General features: G+C 42.5%; 1 protein-coding gene across 1 annotated transcript; it reads right to left on the minus strand.

Annotated features, from left to right (window-relative positions):
- Positions 1-67: 67 nt before the first annotated feature.
- Positions 68-20605, minus strand: IREB2 (iron responsive element binding protein 2). The gene is made up of 22 exons (XM_058033824.1): positions 20529-20605; positions 19840-19929; positions 16702-16867; positions 15451-15588; positions 13204-13416; positions 11558-11627; positions 10349-10532; positions 9642-9781; positions 9098-9269; positions 7922-8022; positions 7370-7486; positions 6076-6235; positions 5130-5265; positions 4482-4566; positions 3729-3885; positions 3339-3463; positions 2921-3025; positions 2520-2662; positions 1934-2081; positions 1722-1844; positions 1016-1201; positions 68-479 (listed from the first exon to the last, which is right to left on the minus strand). Exons 1-22 carry the CDS (start codon positions 20545-20547, stop codon positions 369-371), a joined length of 2889 nt encoding a protein of 962 aa, XP_057889807.1. The 5' UTR covers positions 20548-20605; the 3' UTR covers positions 68-368.
- Positions 20606-20838: the final 233 nt, after the last annotated feature.

Here is a 20838-nt window from a genome sequence, read left to right on the forward strand (position 1 = left end):
AGGTGCAAAAAATGAGTGGAAACAACTGCAGAAAATCTTCTTACATAATAATCTTCAGCACAATCAGTTTCAATTTCGCATAGTTTATTTACAAAATGGTCTGATAAAACATCCCCTCCATACTTACAGCTCTCTTGTCACAATACACATGTTGATTTTAGCAATGTTTAATAGCACCATTAGAATATTATTTAAAATCAGAAAGGATCTCGTTGCAGTTACAATGATTCACAATCTTTTACATCCATGGACGAAGTAACTTTGAGCACACTAGGACTGTTTGCAGTTCCACAGTACAGATTCCTGGGTTCACACAAGGCCTTTGCTGAGTTACCAGTTATGTAGGGTACCCAGAGAGTCAGTAGCTACTATAAGAATCTTCGAGCCACAAAGTTCAGACTTCCACCATTCTTGTATAAAGTTATCTCCATACTGTTTTCAAACAAGGCAATCACGCTGAATACTTTTCCAGTGCTTGTCTTCAAAAGAAAAGCAAAAAAGAGAAACCAATTAAGCTTTGCTTTCACTTCCCCTTGCTTATTTCTCAGTCAACATTCTAACCCCAAGTTGTGTTGAACACAAGCAAATTCAGCCCTCTGATGTGCCCCAAGCCTGCTGAGATGGAAGGCAGGCTTGTTGTGGTGCAGCTGGGAGCACGGCACAAATTGTGTTATGGGCTTGTTTACAGAGCATGGAGAGCTGAAGCCTCTCTCAAATCATCACACTTATGAGAGACAAACTCAATTCTACCCTAAGACCAAGCCCATGAGGGGCAAAATACCACTCAGAATGATCAAGAATATCAGGCTGCATACAAAGTTGTGTACAAAGAACACGTGTCTATCTACTTTGGGAAACTCCAACAGCCACGACAAACTTCAGGCAGGACTATAAGCTTACCTTCCAAGAGAATTTAGTTCTGTCCTTTCTCGCTGTGCTTTCTATCATCAGAATTAAAGTTTTTTTCTCTGCATCAGAACATTCAACAGAGAAATTTAAAACATTGCAAAGATACCTTAACATCCAACGTCATTCTGGGCAACAAGTCTGGAGGGAACAATATAGAAAATTGCTCTCTGCCAGTGAGTCCCAGAGTACTTGGATTTTCCCCAGGACGAAACTGAAGTGGAGCAATGCCAATTCCAATCAGCTGACTCCTGTGAACCTTCTCATAGCTCTCTGCTAGGACAGCTTTAACACCCTGCAAGAATACAAACACAGTGAAACACAGCAGGAACCTTCCAACACAGATATGTCCAACATCTCACAATTCAAACTCAAGAGAGAGTGCTTTGCCCTGAGTCCTTTAAGTACCTTGGTAACATCATTTAGGAGTTTCCCAGCTAGATGGAAGCAAACAAGCCAGAGCAGGCCCATGCAGTGTGAAATGGAGTTTGTTACAGTGACCATGCTGGGGTTAAGGGGACATGAATCAGAGGCTGACTTGGAATATATTCTCAGTATTAGTGGAAATTAGCCTCCAACAATGAGATACTGAACACCCCTTTGAGGCCCAACAGAGGTAGGTCAGCATAGACAAATGCCTGATTTGTCTCAAAGTCTGGTATCCAAGACAGTAAATTACATAATGAGGAAATTCTGACCTATCCTGACTAGTGATTCTGTCCCATTAAGATTCCAACAAAGAAATCATACAATGTATTTTTAGGTATTTCCAGAAAAAACAAAACCACCCCCAAACCCAAACAAACCAGCAGTACCAGTAGAAAAGGTCCTTTTGCAGCCCAGTCTCTTGAGCTACCCAGTCCATACTTCTTTCCTGCTAGAATAATGACAGGAATGCCTTCCTTCTGGTACAGCTCTGCTGCTTCAAACACATCTAGCTGTGGAATGATAAAATGACACATTTTGAGTGAGTTCTAAACCTGCACTCCCCATTCAAGAATAGCTGTGCAAACAAATATATTCCTACCGTTTGTCCTGATGGGAAGTGAATTGTTTTAGGAGCTGGTTTTCCTATGAACTTATTGAGAAGCTTGATATTTGCAAAGGTACCTCTTGTCATCACAGCATCATTACCTCTTCGAGCCCCATAAGAGTTGAATTCACGAGGTGTGAGTCTGAAATAAAAAGAAAATTGAAAGAAATCAGTTAAAGATGAACTGATTTAAAAGGATATTATGATTTTTTCTTATAATTATTGCAGCATATCAAAGTCTTCAGTGGAAGATGTAAAGAACTGGACGTCCAACAAATGTAATTATCATAAATCATGAATGATGTGCAAATCACTGCTAGGTTATTCACGAGGAAAGCCACAATTTTTAATTAATTTTCTACTATTTTTTATGAAGTGCTGCAAGCAGTGTGGTATTTACAGAAGAATAATTGGGAGACTGCTGTAGGAAACAACCCACTTTACTAATCCTCTTACCATTACTAGCATATTTATTAACATTGATTAAGTATTTTGCTTTTCCACGTGCAGTCTCCCCTTTCTGCAGACAGGCCTTTCTAGAGAAGATGGCAATGCTGGTCAATTATTCAGCAGGGCTCACCCTTTGCTGGTCAGGTACTTGGCAGCAGCACTGCTCCTGGCAATGCTCCCAGCAGGGGAAATGTGATCCGTGGTGACAGAGTCCCCCAGGAACAGCAGCACGTGCGCGTTCTCAACCGCCCGCGGGGGAGCTGCTTCTTTGGCCTGGCAGGGTGGGAGGGAACAACAAAAGGAACATTAAACAGTTTCTTCCAGGAACTACAGACATAAAACATATCTGCAGTATAGGAAGGCCCCTGGATGGACAGGCCCCACTCATTCCAGAGACACAAATATTCAAAAGACTGAGAAATATGAGCAATAATTAAATTTGTTAGTTGAACATTGAAGCTTTGATGTAATAGCTATTCCTTTACTTAAATGCAATGCATACAATCTAGTGGATAGATCCACTCAACTTACAAGTTTATCAAAAAAGGAAGGACATCTAATATAAGTAGATTTTAAATCCCAGGGAAATAAAGTCGACTCTGGTGCTTCCAGTAAATTCCATCGTTTGTTTCCTTTCTACAAGAAAGCAAATTAATAAAGAAGAACAGAAGTTAGTTTATTGTATTTTTACAGTCAAAAACTAAAGACATACTGGTGATTTTATTAATTACTATTATTTAGTAAATAATTTAGTAGATAATTTTGTATTACATATTACATAATATATCACTGGTATTACTTAGGAATTCCTTTTAAATACAAGTACCCATTTCAGTTAAGTCCTCCATTACTATAACAAATAAATGGCAAACCAATCACATTCAACTGCAAGATATTACAGCTACAATGAAATGCAACATTTAAATTATGTAGAACAGACCACCCTTACCTCCATCTTTTCTTTCAATTCCTTAAACATGGATGATATCACACGCTCTTCCTCCACTGTGTGAAGTTCTTGTCTTGTGGGCCAAATATCTCGTAAGTAAATACTTTTGCCATTAAAGCCAGTGCCTGAGTAAGATTTTAAACACAATAAGCTATTAGACTTGAGATTTGTATTAGAATATAGATGTGTATATATTCAGGCCTGCAGAGATGGTACCAGATAGGCAAAGAATTTGATCGGTTAAGTGAATGCTTTGCTTTAGCCATGAGCAAACCAAACATGGCTGTGCTTTCTCTTCAAATGTATTGGCTCTGGGTGCTGGAATCATGTGCAGAAATGTGTGCCCATGTGCAGCAGCTGCAGAAGCAGGAGCTGTGGGAGAACACTCACCCAAGGGCTCCGTGTCGAAGTCGATGTGCACGGTGCCCGCGATGGCGTAGGCCACGACCAGCGGCGGGGACGCCAGGTAGTTGGCACGGACACAGTCACACAGGCGGCCCTCAAAGTTCTTGGTGCCAGACAACACCCCACAGGCAACGAGATCTCCCTGAAAGGCAGACCCACACACACTGCTCCAGAGCTTGGAGTGCTTCAACAGCTTATGCTATTTCTACTGACTAGGTCAGATGTGCTTTTAGCACTGCACTTCAAATATTTACTCTGACACAACAACTGAAAGGCATTTTCCTCTCTCTCACTACCCTTCTCATTTTCTTTTGCCTTCTCATGCTCTCCTGTCACTTCATTCAACTCCTCTCCTGCCATTTATTTCTTTTCTTTCTGCTTCAGAAGAGAAAAAGCTGTAGCTGTTTAGAAAGTGCTGGTTAAAATTATTCAAGCAAATAGGTCTCTAAAACCCTCCACTTATGATACAAAATCTACACAATGCATCTTCTGCAAGATTAGATCATATGAACTTATCTTGTAATTTATAAAACTGTATTTTAGAAATACCACTTATTACATTTATTTTACACAGCAATGAATTGTCATGGTCTCCCTCTAACAAGCAAATACACCAACACAATCATGTTAAGCCCAAACCAAAATTGAAGTGTACTTTGCATGGATTGCTGTATTTCTTGATTGCTTAACTGGGTGAGAAATACATTTCTGTGTTCAACAAGCCAGCCAGAACTTTACCTGTTTTATTGCATTCCTGATGGCTTCTGGCAAAGGGGCCGTGTTCCCAACACAGGTGGAACACCCATAACCAACAACCTCAAACCTGCATGGGAAAAACCAATCAAGTCACACATGGTCATGGGGAATCTGTTAACATAACTGCTTTTCCTTTTATTAACACTCTCCAAGAATTTTTTCGTCCCTTGATAGTTAAGACTTCTTAGAAAATGAACAACAGGCACTACATGTCACTGATGCAAACCACATCTGGGCACTGTTACAGAATATTGAACATATTCTGTCACTGCTACAGAGCAACCAAAACCATTAACTAAACAACCCCTGACAGCAGCAATGATAACAGAAGACAAATACAGACTGTCCTGACAAATTTGCATCCAGCTTCCACTTTCAGAATACATCAAGTACATCCTGTCCTGTAAATCACTTAAAATGAAGTAATTTGTGACTGGAAAAACAGCTCTGATGTATTAGAGCTACATGTAATAAATTCTGAAGTGGGAATACAATGAAGCAGAATAATTTTAAGTCAGCAAGGAAGCAAACCAGCAATCTATGAAGTTAGGAACTAGCCAGCCCCAAATGAACAGCAATCCTATTGATCAGCCCACACAACCCCTGTATGCAGCACCTGCCCAGACTCACCCAAGCTTGCTGAGGTATGGCAATACTCCACTGGAACTGAGGTAATGTGTGACCATGCCACTGCCAGGGGATAAACTTGTTCTGATGTAGGGCTTCACCTCGAGGCCAGCCTCAACAGCTTTTTTGGCCAGCAGTCCTACCAAACAAAAAGGAAAAAAGGACACAGATTATGATTTGTATATCCCTTCATAGGACATCTGTATGGTTCTACCTAGTTAAATTAAGCATAAAAACGCCCAGAGGATTAGACAATTTTCAGTTTATTAAACTATTCAAGCAATCACTGGCCTAAATAAAGTTTCTAATGCATAACAATACCATTATTTTATTCCCATTCCTGGCAGGTAGACACCCATTTTACTTTCTCTAAGACAAATCTCTTTACCATGTTCTAGCTCACAGTGCCAATCCATTCAGCCTCCACAGACAGGCCACACAGCCCTAAGAGGATGCTCACCTTGGCCACAGAGGATCTTAAAAAGAGGAGAGCAAGGTCTGACAGATGAGCTGTTCCAGCAAAGCCATCTGCAGCTGGCAAAGGTGTGGCAGATACCCCCAAGCAATGACAGAAGGACTGCTCAGCAATACAGAGTTCCTGTGCTGGCTGGGGATGACAGCTCATCATCCAGGCCAGGCCTGAAGCTAAAGCCCATCTCCTGCAGCAGCTATGGCACTGTGCACTGACAGGAGCCCTAGAACTGGCTACTTGCTGTCATACTACCAAGTGTAAAGATTTTATAATTGCTCTCCTTAATACTGCTTTAGGGGACAAACTCAAATTGTATTATGGAAAAGCAACTTTCCCTACATAACCTAGCCAGAACCTACAAGCTAAGGCTACAAGTCTGCAGTTTCAAACCTGTAAGGAGAGCCTACAAAAGTGAAGGTGAGGGCTGTGAAGCATGGGAGCACCATTAAGGTGCTGAGCTGTGTGGTCCCAACATACCTGCAGCAAGCATGACAGATGGATTGCAATTGTTTGTACAGCTGATGACTGCAGCAATGACAACGCAGCCGTGGGACAGCTTGTATTCATTTCCTTCATACTGAACAGGCACAATGTCATTCTGCTTCTCAGCTGCAATCTGAAACCCTTTAACACCAGACTGGATGACAAAAATTCATGTTAGCAGTTGTTACAGTACAGAAAGGATGACATTACAACAAGACCAAGTGAACACTGGTTTTGAAATAATACTCAGCTGTGCCACTAGGAACTCTTACATGATTTTAAAAGCAGCACTCAGTTCATGTCCTTGTCTGTACATGGGTCTCAGCCTTCTTCCTTCACAACTGCTTTAACTCTGCAGCAGTTGTGAACAAAGGTCAGTCTGTGTGTGGCTGTTGCACAGCTCACTTCCTTGTATATATGGAAGAACATCTCCTTAAGCATACATGTCTAGTCTACACAATACTTGTCCCTGAATTAGAAGCATGTCCAAGACTTTAACTGCAAGAGCGTGGTAACTAAACCAGAGTAGGTCCATTAGCAGTTTCCCCATTCACCTGAGTGCTCTTCAGCACTCAAACATCCTCCAGAGGTCCTTTTCAACCTCACCCTTTCTCTTCCACCATCAGCTATGATCTCCCTCCAGCACAAGTGAACCACAGTACCACAGATGAGACTGAACACAGGGTACCACAGGCCTCATTAGAAGCTGTTTCGAATACTGCTGTAAGTCTTGAACATTGATGATAAATGAAATGAAAATGAAGGTACATTTCTATATTAGCTGCACTCTTCAGATACCCATGGATATCCCTAACCAAAACCAGAACCTTCAGAGTAAAAACATTCACTCTGTGAAGACAAATTAAGCCGTAAGGAAAAATCATTTGCTAATGTAAGAACTCAGAACACTCAGCTACAAATCTTGGCAGTCTTTCTGCATCTCCCTTAAGGAGTGATGAGTTTTCCTAGGATAAATTCTGTTTCAGAAATAAAGTAATATAAAACTGTTTAAAAAACCCCTGAAAAAGTGAAAATGTTTGCTAAGCTCACACTATGGATTACCTAAAGTTCCTTCTCCCTAGCAATCTAAACTGTGAAATCAAGGACTTTGGGAAGCTCATGCTCCTGCCAAACACACATATGATTTACTCTTGGGATGTCTGTCAAGCAAGCCCAGAATACCCTGGATAAGCAGCTGTGTAGCAATAAGGAGGCTCAGTAGGTACACAAGGAATAGGTAACACAATATTTATTCATGTGAATGACAGCAAGCATCAGCAATACCAACCTTTTCATTTAAGCAGGCTTGGAAGTCACTTTTCATGTTATTAACAGCCACTCTATCTTGGGATCTCTTGGGGCCACTGACATATGGAATTATAGAACTTAGACTAACTTGCACTACCTAAAGAAACCAAGAAACAAAAAGTGCAGGCATTACCAACCCCAGCCCAGCAGTGCATGGAATTTATTCCCAAGACACCCAGGAACTCTTGCTCCAAATTTGAATACTCTCAGACATCTAGAACTCTGGGATTCCATTTTCAACACCACTCACTCAAGAGGCCATTCCTCTTATTCTAAATGTTTTAACATAATCCACAACTTTTCTACCATTCACAGTCCTTGGGATGACTGGAATTCAGTATCTGTACTGACATAATGTTCCTGTGCTTCCCTTCTTATCCCACCCCCTCTATGTTTTACAAACTCTGCTTTCTCGAAACTCTGAATTAATAAAAACAACTTTGCTGAAAGCAATGAAAGCTACAGTGGGAGATAAGACTGTGAAATCATCAGCAGTTATTTATGAGAATCAAACAACTCCTTTCAAGCATACCTGGGAATACTCAGGCTCTCTGGAAGAACTCTCATAATTTCTAAATAACTTCACAGCTTTAAGATATGCTTCTGTGACTTCAAGCTTGGCCTTATCAAAACCTAAGGAAAGTCATGTCAAACATGAGAGGAGTCACATTAAAGACATAAATAAAATAAATCACACAACTCACAGACACTCAGATTGTTTTAAGTGTAATATCCAAAGTACTTTTTTTTCAAGTACACCACTTCCATATCCCAACTTCTATTCAGGAATGACACACTAATTAAAACATTTATAAATCATTACATTTTTTCCTAAATTATCTTAACTTGTCTTCTTATGTCAAGGAATAAAATAAGCTATTTCAACTCTAGCAGTGGTAACTTACTAAATTGACAGTTGTGTCCCTGAAGTCCATAAGGCTTTTCTGTGTTAGGGTTCCTTGTGTAATACAGACCCTGTGCTTAGCTGACAATAGGCAGTACTGCTGGCTACTCCTCCAAACCCATTCATCTGCTCTGCACTGATCAGACAAAAACATTTGCTATTGAAAGCATTTAACTCTTATTTGAAAGTGACAGGTTTCAGCCTCAGAAAGTCTCACTCATGAATGAGCTTTTTTTGGCATCTGTCACCCTGTGGTTTCCTGTTTGCAGTAGGTTGATAAGGAACTGACATCTCCTTGCTTAGCTTGAGATGCCAGTGAAATCATGCACTTCAAAGGTAAACATAAACACTGGGAAAAATCAGAGACATGTTCAGATTTGTTCTGCAGTTTCACTTATTTCTAGTTTTGATTTTGTAGAGAATCTCCAGGTGGTTATGGGATTCATTTCAAATCAAGAAGAGTTATATTCCATACATATTTCAAAATAAATGAAAACTTCCTTAGTATTTTATAGGCTTACATATGCTTCCAAAAACCAGACTCTGGATGCTGAAAAGCAGTATCATGTTGGTAAATGAGGCATTAGACAAATGGCCCAGACTGGACACAAACCTCAAGCACAAGTCTAATTACATGTTAAATCCACATCAGAACTCTGCAGAAAAGCACCAGGTAAGAATTAAGGAGCTTTAAGCAAAAACTCAGTAGTTCTTGCACTGGGCTTTTCTGCAGAGTAAAAATCATATACTACCACAACTGAAAACCACAATTACAACAAATCCTTGCTTTAGTTTAATATTTACCTGCATGCTTTAAGTGCTTCAATGTCACATTATCAACAGGGAAAAAACTCAGAATAGCACCATATTCAGGACACATATTTGCTATTGTGGTTCGGTCTGCTACGGACAGTTGGGAAACACCACTCCCAAAAAACTCAACAAATTTTCCAGCGACATCAGCTTGTCTAAGATGCTGTTGGAAAGAACACACAATACCTGGTATATGAAGATGTACATTGCAAGCTGTGTTTGTCATAATTCACAAGTCATGAGCATTTGAAACAAAGTTGAAACCCTAATGCCTATGTTTGGAAAAAAAAAATTATTATGAATTATTTTTAGTTAAAGAGGGTCTATAAGCAAACCATTATAGAGGGGAAAGAAAAAAAAAACACTTCAAAGGACTAGCAAATAAAAATAGTTAGAGATTAATTGTGGCAGTGCAGAAAGGTACAAATAAAGGTATACTAAAAACACTCCCCTCATTTAATTCATTTCTCAAGCAACACTGGTAGCACTTGCATTAATCTCTCCTCTTTTGTTTGGAAAGGCACTGGACTCTTACCTTGGTGATGCTGAGAACGATGTCTATGGAAGTGGCAAAGGGGCTGACGGTGCCTGTGAGCTCACAGCCCACCACCTCCGGCAGGGGCAGCGTCAGCGGCATTCCCAGCATCACCGCTTCCGCCTCGATGCCCCCGACGCCTGCAGGGACAGGGGGACACGCCTGTCACACCTTCACAGCCTCACTCCGTGTGCTCAGGTCCCAAAACATAATAAACCCCTTCACACAAAGCCTAAAGACTCATGACAATAAACATATTGCTGCTTTTCTCTCCCAAATGAAGGGCAGTGCTCCATTTCCAACAAGGACACAGTGAGAAATTTACAAGTTCCATTAAACATTTGCACATCAAAAATATAATCAAGCAAAATATTGCTCAAGTTAAACATCACAGTCAACCAGAAAATATTTCATATTTAAAACTAATCTTCTGTGAGAAAAGAAACCTTCACATAAATTTCAGCTGTACAAACAGCACCTATTTGAATATCAGCTGTTTTATTGTTTCTCTTTAAATTATGAGGGATTAATTACAATTCTCAATGGAAAGAAATGTTATTCAAGATTACTTGTAGACAAAAAAGATTCAGAAGAATAATTAAAGACAGTCTGTTATGCTTGAGATACAAACACCCAGTAGGAAGAAATATTTTTTAGTGAAGCTTTAGTTGCCTTTCCAAGAGCAATGAAGTTGTGAGCATACTTACCCCAGCCCAAGATACCCAAGCCATTTACCATGGTTGTGTGCGAGTCTGTGCCAACCACGCTATCAGGGTGCAGGAAATCCTTCACATCAAAAACCACTCGGGACAAATATTCCAAGTTCACTTGATGTGCTGTTCCAGTCTCAGGTGGAATTATGGAAACATTCTCAAAAACTTTTGAACTCCACTGTAATTTTTCCAAAAGGAGAATAAAAGTTGCATTTTTTCAAAGCTATATTCAATTCTTAGAACATAACTAAAAAGACAAAATGAAGACACAATAAAAGAGTCCTTGCTATTTACCCAAGTGGCTTTTGTCCCTTTGTCAAACAGGGATGTGTCATCTCCTTGGACACATTCTTAGTCATCAACAAAAACTTTCACTGAAATCCTCTGGAGACTGAAATCAGTAATTCATGCTCCTTTCAAAAGCACGGCTGCAGAAATCTCTTACCTTCCAGTTCACACAACTGATTACAAGCCCACCTAAGACTGATATTCAGACAACAAAATCTAAGCACTTGTATCTATAGCAGAATTTATATTTATAGCACAACTGAGTTTAGGTTTGACACTCCAGGGTGAAACCACTTGCAAACTCGGGATGGTACATTTAATAGAGTTGACACAGAAACTTCTAACAAGGTTCAGCCTGGCCATTTCCTTCTTTAATAATGTAAAAGCTAATTTGCAACTTTCAGAAAGAAACCTCTAGTCCATATGCATGAAAAGAGTTCTAGATCATTGAAGTGAATTCCAAAACCAAAACAGAGGATAAGGATCAAACAGGAATGTGGCAGAGCCCTGCCCAGCAGCACAGAAGCTGATGTTCACCACAGGACTTCTGCTGCCCAGTCAGGGAGCAGCCATGGCTGAACACTGGTCTCCACTCAACACTTCCAACTTCAGCAACTTTTGTTAACACAGTTATGGATAAATGACCCTTTCAGCCAGAAACTCACTGTGACCTAAGGCACTGAGCTCATGAAAGGCATTAAAAACACCAGTGCTTCATAAATCCCCACTGACAAGAACCAAATCAGAGTAAACTTTTTCAAGTTAGAAAGCAAATTTTCTTTTTTTGTTTAATTTCAGATTTGAAAACCTGACATTTCCAAATGATTACATTTAATTTATCATCTAAAACCTGAATACATACAAATGACTCTTAAAAAAGCTCAAACCACAAAACCTGTGGGTACACAGACATACCTTAAAAAATTGAAGCCTCTCTCTATTTCTGCCAAATTCCATCTCTTGATTTTTTAATACTGTCTCAGGCCTAGAAGGAAAACAAGTTTACAAGTACTGTTATAATTTATTTCAAATTACTGAAGAACAAGTTGTAGTTTTAGTTTGTTTGATGAAAGACTTATTTAAGCCTGCAGAACTCTTTGAAGAGGTTTATTAGAACAAAGACAATTGCTTCCCTGCAGCAAGCTTTCTGTAAACAATGAGATACAGCTGATTTCATATGTGCTGTGTCTGAGAACCTGTTTATTCTAGGTATGGTTCATCTGAAGTGTGTGATCTCAAAAGTACTTGGAGAGATCTATTCCAAGCATGTACTACAGCACACAGAAGTTTTGCTCCCTAGCAGTTAACTCACAGGCTGCACATCTCCAAACTCCATACATTAAAGAACCAAGATGTTCACTAGTTCAATTGTAACTATCCTCCATTTTTGTATTTCCCTCCAAGCCACAAGTTTTTCTTCACCAGTACTCATCAGTTCAGTCTCATAAAATGAACTATCTTTTCTTTGCATGTGTTATTTATTAAGATAGTGATACTTGTTGTAACAGAGTAATCCATAACTTAAGAGGAATAACCTCTGCTTTGAGCAGCTTAACAAGGAAGGGAACACACTTGCTTTGTACCAGGAAGGGAGGCCTCAATTCCTAGAAGTGTATTTCACTTGGAAGTCATGACCCTTCCCTTTCTTCTCTGCAGCAGGTCAGCAGCTCTCCTGCTTCACCAAGCCCCAAGGGACAGTCAGTGTTCACCTGCAGCTTCATAAATTCCACTGCTGGTGTGCTGTCAAACACCAATGCTGCTGGAAACATCACTGCTCCTGCACTCCCACACCTGTGCTGAGCAGGAACATTCCACATCCATAACAATACCACAGCATTCACACAATATCCCTGTGGCATACAGATCTGATCAGCTCTTTAATTGTCCACCTGTCCAGCACAGGCAGATAGGGATCTCAACAGCCCAGCAGACAAAGAGGCAGCAGCTGAATCAGGAGGGCAATTACACCTAATTGGCACCGGTGGAACAGTGCACAACGACCTGTGTTAGTAACACAGAAATCTGGGAGAGGCACAGACATGAGGCTCCCCTGGGCTACCACACAGGCAGGATATTTACTGAATTTCAAATCACTGACAGATTGACAGTCAGATCCTGTACAGGCTGGGGGATGATGTCCAGGTTAGTTCTTTAAGAGAAAGAGACTTCTGAAAAGTTATTACAAAAATCTATTAATTACTTTTAGACACTAATTAATGCTTCATTGAGTTACTCAATCAGGCTTGCTTTGCAACTGACTGAGAATTACTCCTATGCTTAGTTGTTGTTGTAAAGAAATGAGAGAAGTTGCAATATTTAATTTAAAAGTCACAGCCACGAGTCAATAGGTGGCCATCTGCACAGTGTAAAAAGCAAAATTTGTAGACTAATTTTATCTGCTGCATCTGACCTCGTTCTAGATACTGAAACAATTTATCCATGGCATGGGTGAAAACTACAGAAGGATGCTTATTAAATAAAAATCCCATTTCCCTGCGCTGTCACAGGCAGCGTTCCACAACACAAAGGCACAAGGCAATTCAGCAAAGGCGCTTCCTTACTCAGGCACAGGCTGCAGGTGGAAGGGGCAGAGGATGGGCGTGTTCTCGATCTGCGCAGGGAAGGGCCCTGGGCTGCGGCCGGCCTCGCACGGGCCCCGGCAGCCGCTGTGGCCCCGGCACGGGGGCGGCTTCCGCAGCGGCGGCTTCAGCGGGGACAGCCGGGCCAGCGGCTTCTGCTCGCCCCCGCCGGGGTTGGGAGCGTTCTGGATTGCACTGCAACATCAAACACGGCACCCACTGAGACACTGCCCAACTGTGCCTTGTGCACACACCCCGCACCCCCCACTTGTGCTTTCTGCAACCCCTTCAACAGATTATAAAATAGCATCTGAAAAAAGAGAATTCGTTTATTACAACCTTGCTGCAAAGTAAACTGTCGCTGGATAAACTTAGTTAAGTAATGTAGTGTGGTATGGTAAGTACTGAACAGAACTGGATTGTCTGAAAGATTAACACCAAACAACTCCTTCCCTTTGTTTGCAACAGGCCAGAAATCTTTCTAAACAGAATTGTAAAGGCTGAACTCTGAGTTTTACACTTGGAAGTTGTGGGACAGCCTCATCCAAATGGTAGACTGAATTTACTTCCTTTTTTTTAAGACAGTGCTGTACATGTTCTATTAAAACCACAGAGGAATGATTGCAGGCAAAGCTTTCTCAAGGAATAAACATAACCTGATCATAATTAGGTTTCTTTTACAAATTCTTGTAGGCACAGATAAATTGTATACACTATTCAAGCCAGTCAGAAGTAAGAGAGAAAAGCCAGGGTTTTTTAAAAAATAAAATCCACACAGCACACTAACTTCTATTTGTACAACATTGGGTCTCTGCAGGAGAGCAAAGAAAGCTTATTGTGAAAAACGAATGACTTTCACCTCTCTAATTATTAAATCACAAAATTGCAATTAAAGCCACTGCTTTCTTCTGCCTCAGTAGCACAGCCAGATCCTCAGCTATCCCAAGGGCAGGGTATTGCCTGGCCTGAGCAGATACCTTGTCTAAATCCCAGGGCAGCCTGCCAGGCTGTAACCCACAGATGGGAGCTCTCTACAAAAGCAGCACAAACCACCCTGCAGCCAAGGGCTCCTTATCACAGCCAGCAGCTGCTGAGCCCCCACAGCTCTCCAAAGGGACGCTCCAGAGGCCGATTTATCATTACAAAGCAGCACACAGAGACCTCTTGCCAGCACTTGGTCTGCCTGATAATTTTAGGCTGGCCTAATTGCAAAGGAATCAGCTGTCCCTCTGGACACAGAATGGACAGAGCACAGAACTGACACAACACATATGCAGCACAACACATCAGCTGCAGTTTCTTGCTCTTCTGACACTCAGCAAACTGAAACCCTGTGAGTATTTGGAAGGCTGACAGAAATGACTCACACATCCATATCCTTTGACCACAGGCTTTTTCTCCATGAACTTTTAAAATTTCCAAAGAGCCTGAACAGTTTAAGCAATTCTGCATGGGTTTTGGAAGGTTCCACAATTGAGAGGCAAGGGAGAAGGTGAAGGGAGGCTGCATTATTTAGTATTTACTTCAGCAAACACTAAACAAAAGCTCCAAGTTTTTCCTCTTGTGCAGTATTTATGTTTCTAGCAAAGGCAGCCCCAGGCTGTATTCATCACATCACTGCTTGTCAGACAAAGAAAACCATGCTGGTAGCTTTCCAGTCCCCTTACTTTTCCAGACCTCTCCAAGTATACTTCTCTCTCTGAAAATATCCACAGCCTCATTTATCTGGTGTTAAAGCAAAGCCCATAAAAATCCAGACCAGTCACAAGCCATGGGGTGCAATGACAGTCTTTCAAAATGCCCAGGAGAATTGCAGGCCCCTTCTCTGGAGCTGTGACAAGGCAGCCACGTTTGGAAACAAAGTTCTGTTTAACTTGAACAATGAAATCAGAGCAAAGCAAAGCAAAACAACAAACGCCCTCTGCCTCATTCTTTTGATACATGCTATTTTCTGGAAACCATGCCAGATCCTGTTATTTCAGCAAAATCTTGCCCAGAATTTGGATTATCAGTCAGCTTCACCCTTAAGGCCTCACAAACATTCTTTCTCTCCCCCAAGAGTGCTTATCCATTTTTATCCAGCCCATTTTCATATACCACCACATCCTGTTTTAGGGATCCACATATGGCAAATGATTTGATTGGATAGTAACAACACTTGAACAAATCCACACTTCAGTGCCAGACAGAAATGTAAGGCTTGTAAAATTAAAAAAAAAAGTACATTACCATTTGCTGAAATCAATCTGCAGAGAATGGTCAACAGTGAGATCAGTTGGGCAGGCAGGATTGACCTTCACTGGATCTCCTCCAGCATTTCTCACAGCTTCCCTCATGGCAGCAAAATCCACCATTGCTGGAATTCCACTGATGGACAGAAAAACAAAACAGTAAAACATCATGAGACATTAACTCACTGAGAGGCAAAAACTTCTTTTTCATTTTATCCAAGTCTAGAAGCAGCTATATCCTATTTCAGAAAATATACCTGTTATTCTCTCAAGTTTAAAGGACTTGAACCAGTTTTGAAGCCACTGGAGTTGGTATACCCTCTCAAGGAGCAACAGCATGTCTGAAGGCAATGTACCAAAGAAGAACATGGGACCTCTCAAAGATAACCACACTTGTCTTGTGCCTTGCTTTGCTTTTCAGGTGTGATGGTACTTCAGTACAGAAGTGATCTTTAGGTACTCCTTACCTTTACAACAGAACCTTGCTATGCAATCAAAGCTCATGCTATACATTTAACACCTCAGCCTGTATCATTTGTCTGACAGAGCTATTTCTGAAGCTTGCAGCACTTCACAATATTCATACTGCTGTACAAAACAGAGGCAATGTTTATAGAACACAGTAGCACATAAATCTTATTGGCTTTGCCTGCTAAGTAAATGTTACCTCATTTTTATTATCATCATAATTCCTTTCTTAATTATCTCAACAAATATACAGAGTCAGCAAGACAGATTGAGTATTTGCAGATTGATGAAGGACTGCCCTTTTAGCTATGCCATAGTCAAATCACTAAGAAAGCTAACATCCAAAGAGCTGCTTTTTCTACATAAGTATCATTCATGGATTCGACTGGATTAGTCATTGTGGACTAAGCAATATCTAATCTTCAATTATCTCAAGGAAGAACTGTCAGTGACAGTGTGAACTGTCAACCATGTGGCTACAGCCAAAACATCACCACTTCCCTTTGTATTCTGGCTCTTATCCTGTAAGGTGCTCCTTGCAGGCCAGCAGCTTCAGCCTCGCCAACCTGTCCCGAAGCCAGAGCACCCTAGGGAACAACTCCTACCCTCACATCATGCAGAATTATCATGAGAAATCCACTGCACAGCAGAGGCAGTGCAGAGGTTTCTACCTGGGTATCAAGAGGAGAAGTGTGATTTATTCTCACACCAAAGAATTCAACACAAACTCAGTGAGTTTGCACGGGTTCCTCTGGGGGTTTGCACACACCCACACACTCACGTGAAGTCTTGAAGAACAACTCTGGCAGGACAGAAGGGCACTTCAACATGGTTCTGTTTTGTTTTCCAGTCCAAGATGTTCATAGCATCCGTCTCCTTCACCAAGAAGCCATCGCAGTTGCGGACGCTGGACTCGAACAACACGCGGATGGAGTAAGGCAGGGTATCTGCGGGAGGCAAGGGACAGACACCGTGAGGGCAGCACTTGCAGCTCACACAGATTTAAAATTACAATCTCACTTTTTTGAGGAATTCCACTTTTCTAGGCTTTGGAAGGATGAGAGGTTCAGGAGCCTGTTTTCCAGTTGCCTTTGGGTTTGATCTTCCCTACACAATATGGAACAGAGAGTTGCAAAATGTACAGATTGGTGTGTTGTGCTATGGGATTCTAATGGGAAATGGCAGTGGCCTGGGTACACTGCTCAGTGACAGTCAGGGATGTGAGCCTGGCAGGGGAGAGATGCCAGGAATACAGACCTGGGATTATTGATGAGAGCAGGACAAAAGCAACAGCTCCTGGAATACTGAAAACCATTTTAACTGCAAATTTTGCCATTCCATAACTAAAGCTATCGAGCCAAAGCAACCAATGCCAGAATATTATTATCAATAAACACTGATACAAAGACCAGAAACTATTCTGCCATGCACCCCAATTAAAATTAACACACTCCCTAAAATATAAAGAACATTTCATTAAATACAGCTTGAGTCAATTTGCTACTGATATGAATCAAGGTACAGACAAACAGCAGTTTCCTTCATAGAAAAAAAGGGGAAATGGAAATGAGAATTAAATAAGAGGGAAGAGAAAAATCTCCCCAACTGCAAACAAAACAAAATAACCCCTAAAGAAAAAAAAAATCAAAACTGATTGACATTTCTCCCTCAATTCCCACTATTTTCAGCATAATTCAAGCAGGCAGCTAGCTTTGTAAGAACAGTGAGAAATCCTAAAAAAAGTTAGCTGGAGGAAGGTGAAAGAATTAAGTTCAAGCTTTACTAAAAAAAAAATGGTTGTCTCAACCAAATCCAGTGGTTTGTTCAGAAACTACTAATATAGAACTTGCTGACTCTGTTCTCACTGTCTTTCTGATATAATATCCACTGTTGTCTAATTAGACAAGTCACTATTTTAAGATTTGAATAAACTTAATAAACTATTTGAGTATAAAGATGTCATCCAAAAGGTCTCATGACCCTTCATGCCACCACTCCCTTGATTTAAAAGCCAGATTCCCAGAGAAGAACTTGTTTGCTTTGTGGGTTACAAATCTCACTGCCCCAGGGGCTGCTTTGCACCAGCTTCTCTCCATGAGGCACCAGCAGCTCCCATGTGCAGTTTGGGGCTTCCAGGGAGCAGGACAGCTCCAGCAATGAGACTACAGGGCCCCCTGGCACTGCCTGAGCCTCAGGGGCTGTGGGCAGGGCTGGGCTGGCACCTCCTGGGCACTGCAGCCCAGGCTCAGCAATGCCCCAGGCTGCAGGAAGGGACACGGGGCTGGGCACAAGGGAAAAGCAGCTCTCAGGGTAAGCACAGCATCATGGCAGGCAGTGCCATCTCTGTCCTCCCACACCACCACAGCTTCACCATGGAAGTTTCCCCACATGAGCTCCAGCCCCAGCAAGAGCCTGGTCTGAATCTCCACATTAGAGTCTGCCCTAAATCCTTCTGAACTCTTCTCATTTCCCCAGTAAAACACTAGAAAACTGATATCTAAACCAATGAACATTTACATTAGTAATCTGATTAATATCAGCTGGCAGTTAATATCAAATTACAGCCAGACAGGTAAAACTCAAACTGTTCTAGCAACAAATGCAGTGAGCAATTCCAGATGCTCAATTTGCTACCAGTGCTGTCCCAGACTGTGTCTAGATGTTATTTAGCATTTTTCTACCTTGAAGTTGACATGAGGCTTCCAGCCTCTGCACAGAACTTTCTATTGCAAGACAAAGGCCCTCTTAGTGCAGCCTGTTTAGACTCCTGAGAATATGTTCAGGAAATCACTGCTGCTGCAAGCTTTGTGGCACATTTTAGCAGAAAGTTATATATTGTTGTTTTATTTCCACTCCTGTCATAAGGCTTTTCACAAAACTGCTGTAGAACTGCCTGGTCTTGTTACTAGCAGGGCACTGCTCCTCCCTGGACCAACCCACCAGCAGAAGCATTGTTTCCTCCTTGTGTGCTTATCTGAAAAACTGACTTTGTTACTATAAGCAAGGGAAATTTGCAAGAGCACACAGCCGTTGCACAGTTTCAGCACACACTGTGCCCCTCTCTCTCTTCTCTTTAAACAACATGAAGTTAATAATTGTGGTCAAATATGGGTTTAAAGTGAGATATCCACCGATTTTTTTTATTCAAGAAGCATACTACAAATTCTGTGAATATAGAAGAATTCAGACCTTGCAAAACTGAAAAAAATAGCCCAAATCTTTTACTAAGGAAGGCATAACTAAGCAAGGCTACTTGGTAGCCCATGTAAGTATTCCAGATGAACATGAAGACAAAGGGAGAGAACAATGCCAGCATGCTTTGATTACCTGCAAGACTGAAGGCTGTTCCAGCTGGCAGCAGCAAAGCTCCCTCCCCTGCGTGCACTCCCCTCCCACCACACGTGCCAGTTGTGAAAGGCACTTGGACACAGCCCCAAGGAAGGTCCCCTGGCACAGACAGCCACCGCATACTAATGACAGGCTGAGATTAAGCAACAGCCTGAGCACCACAAACACTCAGCCTGCAGCAGGAGCCATGTTCTGGCAAACAGTCACCCACGGTGTCAGGCTGCTGGGGAGGGGAAGCTACAACACCATGAAACTGCACAGAAATACAGGGAAAGCTGTATTTATTTTTGAAGCATTAAATAGGAGTTCTTTGTCACTTCATTTTTTTTTTTCCAAAAGTGAGTAATTCTTCTGATTTGGAACACTGTTGAAAACTACAGAAACACCTGTACTTTCTCCCTTAGTAAAAAAAGCTTACAAGTATTACCCCTGCAAACTCCATAAAGCACTAAGGAATTGGGATCTCATCAGCCTCCCAACACATCCATTAGAAATTCCCAACTGCATCTCCCGGCTCCGCAGGTGCAGCGGCTGCGGGCACCGCCCCGACCACCCCCGGAGAGCATCGTACCATACTTGGCGCCTCCGAGCTTCGACACATTGTAAAACTTTTTCTCTGGGTGGCTTTCCAAAGCTTCAATGGCGGGCTGGTAAGGGCTTCCTGCGGGATGAAACAAACAAAGTTACAGCCACAAAACAACGGCTCCTTCCAGCACTGACCGAGGACTCACAAAACGAGATTTTACTTCTGATTCCGCCAGAAATAACGTTCCTCTAGATTGTAATTAGATGCAACACGGAAAGGTTTCTAAATGGATTGAGACATCTTGTGATGCAGATGTGTGACTAAGGTGAACTTTAAAAGCATCGCTAATAGTAAATACAAGTAGGTCAATGCAGGTCGCCAGCACAGCCCGAACACACCTGACCTTTGTTGTCTCAGTCTGCCATCTACACACAGGATAAGACACCAGCGCAGATAAGAGACACGGCTTTAAATACAGCAGGAAGCACAAAGCATTGACTGCCAAGCCAACGCCAAGGGAACAAGACACTCAAATAAAGCTCGTAGCAACCATCGGGCGCTCGGAATAAATAACCCCCGGCAGGGAGCGGACAGCGGGGCGGGGACGGGGCCGCTCTCTCCCGGAGGGACTCCCGCGGCCCGGGACGGTGCCGTTCGGCGGCGAACAGGGCTCGGCGGTGTCCGGGCCGCGGTGTCCCGGCGGGCGGGGCGGCCCCGTCCCCGCAGTGACCGACCTGTCCTGGGAGGGTCCATCGCCGGCGACCATGTCAGCGTGAGGGAGCGGGCCGGGGAGCGCCGGCGGGCCCGCGGCTCTCGCGAGACTGCACCGCGCCCCGCCCCCGCGCGGCTCTCGCGAGACTGCACCGCGCCCCGCCCCCGCGCGGCTCTCGCGAGACTGTGAGGACGCTGCCCGGGAGGAAAGGGCACGAGATCGCGCGAGGCTTGGCGGAGAGGGCGGAAGTAGCCAGGAGCGGGCAGCCTCTGCTCTCGCGATAGCAATGACGGGCGCGCGGGCGGAGCTGCCGGTCAGGACGCGCCGGGGGC

Source organism: Melospiza georgiana, chromosome 13, assembly GCF_028018845.1.
Source record: "Melospiza georgiana isolate bMelGeo1 chromosome 13, bMelGeo1.pri, whole genome shotgun sequence".
NCBI lineage: Eukaryota > Metazoa > Chordata > Aves > Passeriformes > Passerellidae > Melospiza > Melospiza georgiana.

Coding starts and splice junctions, on each gene's coding strand:
- IREB2 (XM_058033824.1), bottom strand. Junction 9,270..9,641: donor TCGTTCTCAGCATCACCAAG/GTAAGAGTCCAG, acceptor TCTTTCCAACAG/CATCTTAGACAAGCTGATGT. Junction 480..1,015: donor GAATGACGTTGGATGTTAAG/GTATCTTTGCAA, acceptor TTTCTTTTGAAG/ACAAGCACTGGAAAAGTATT.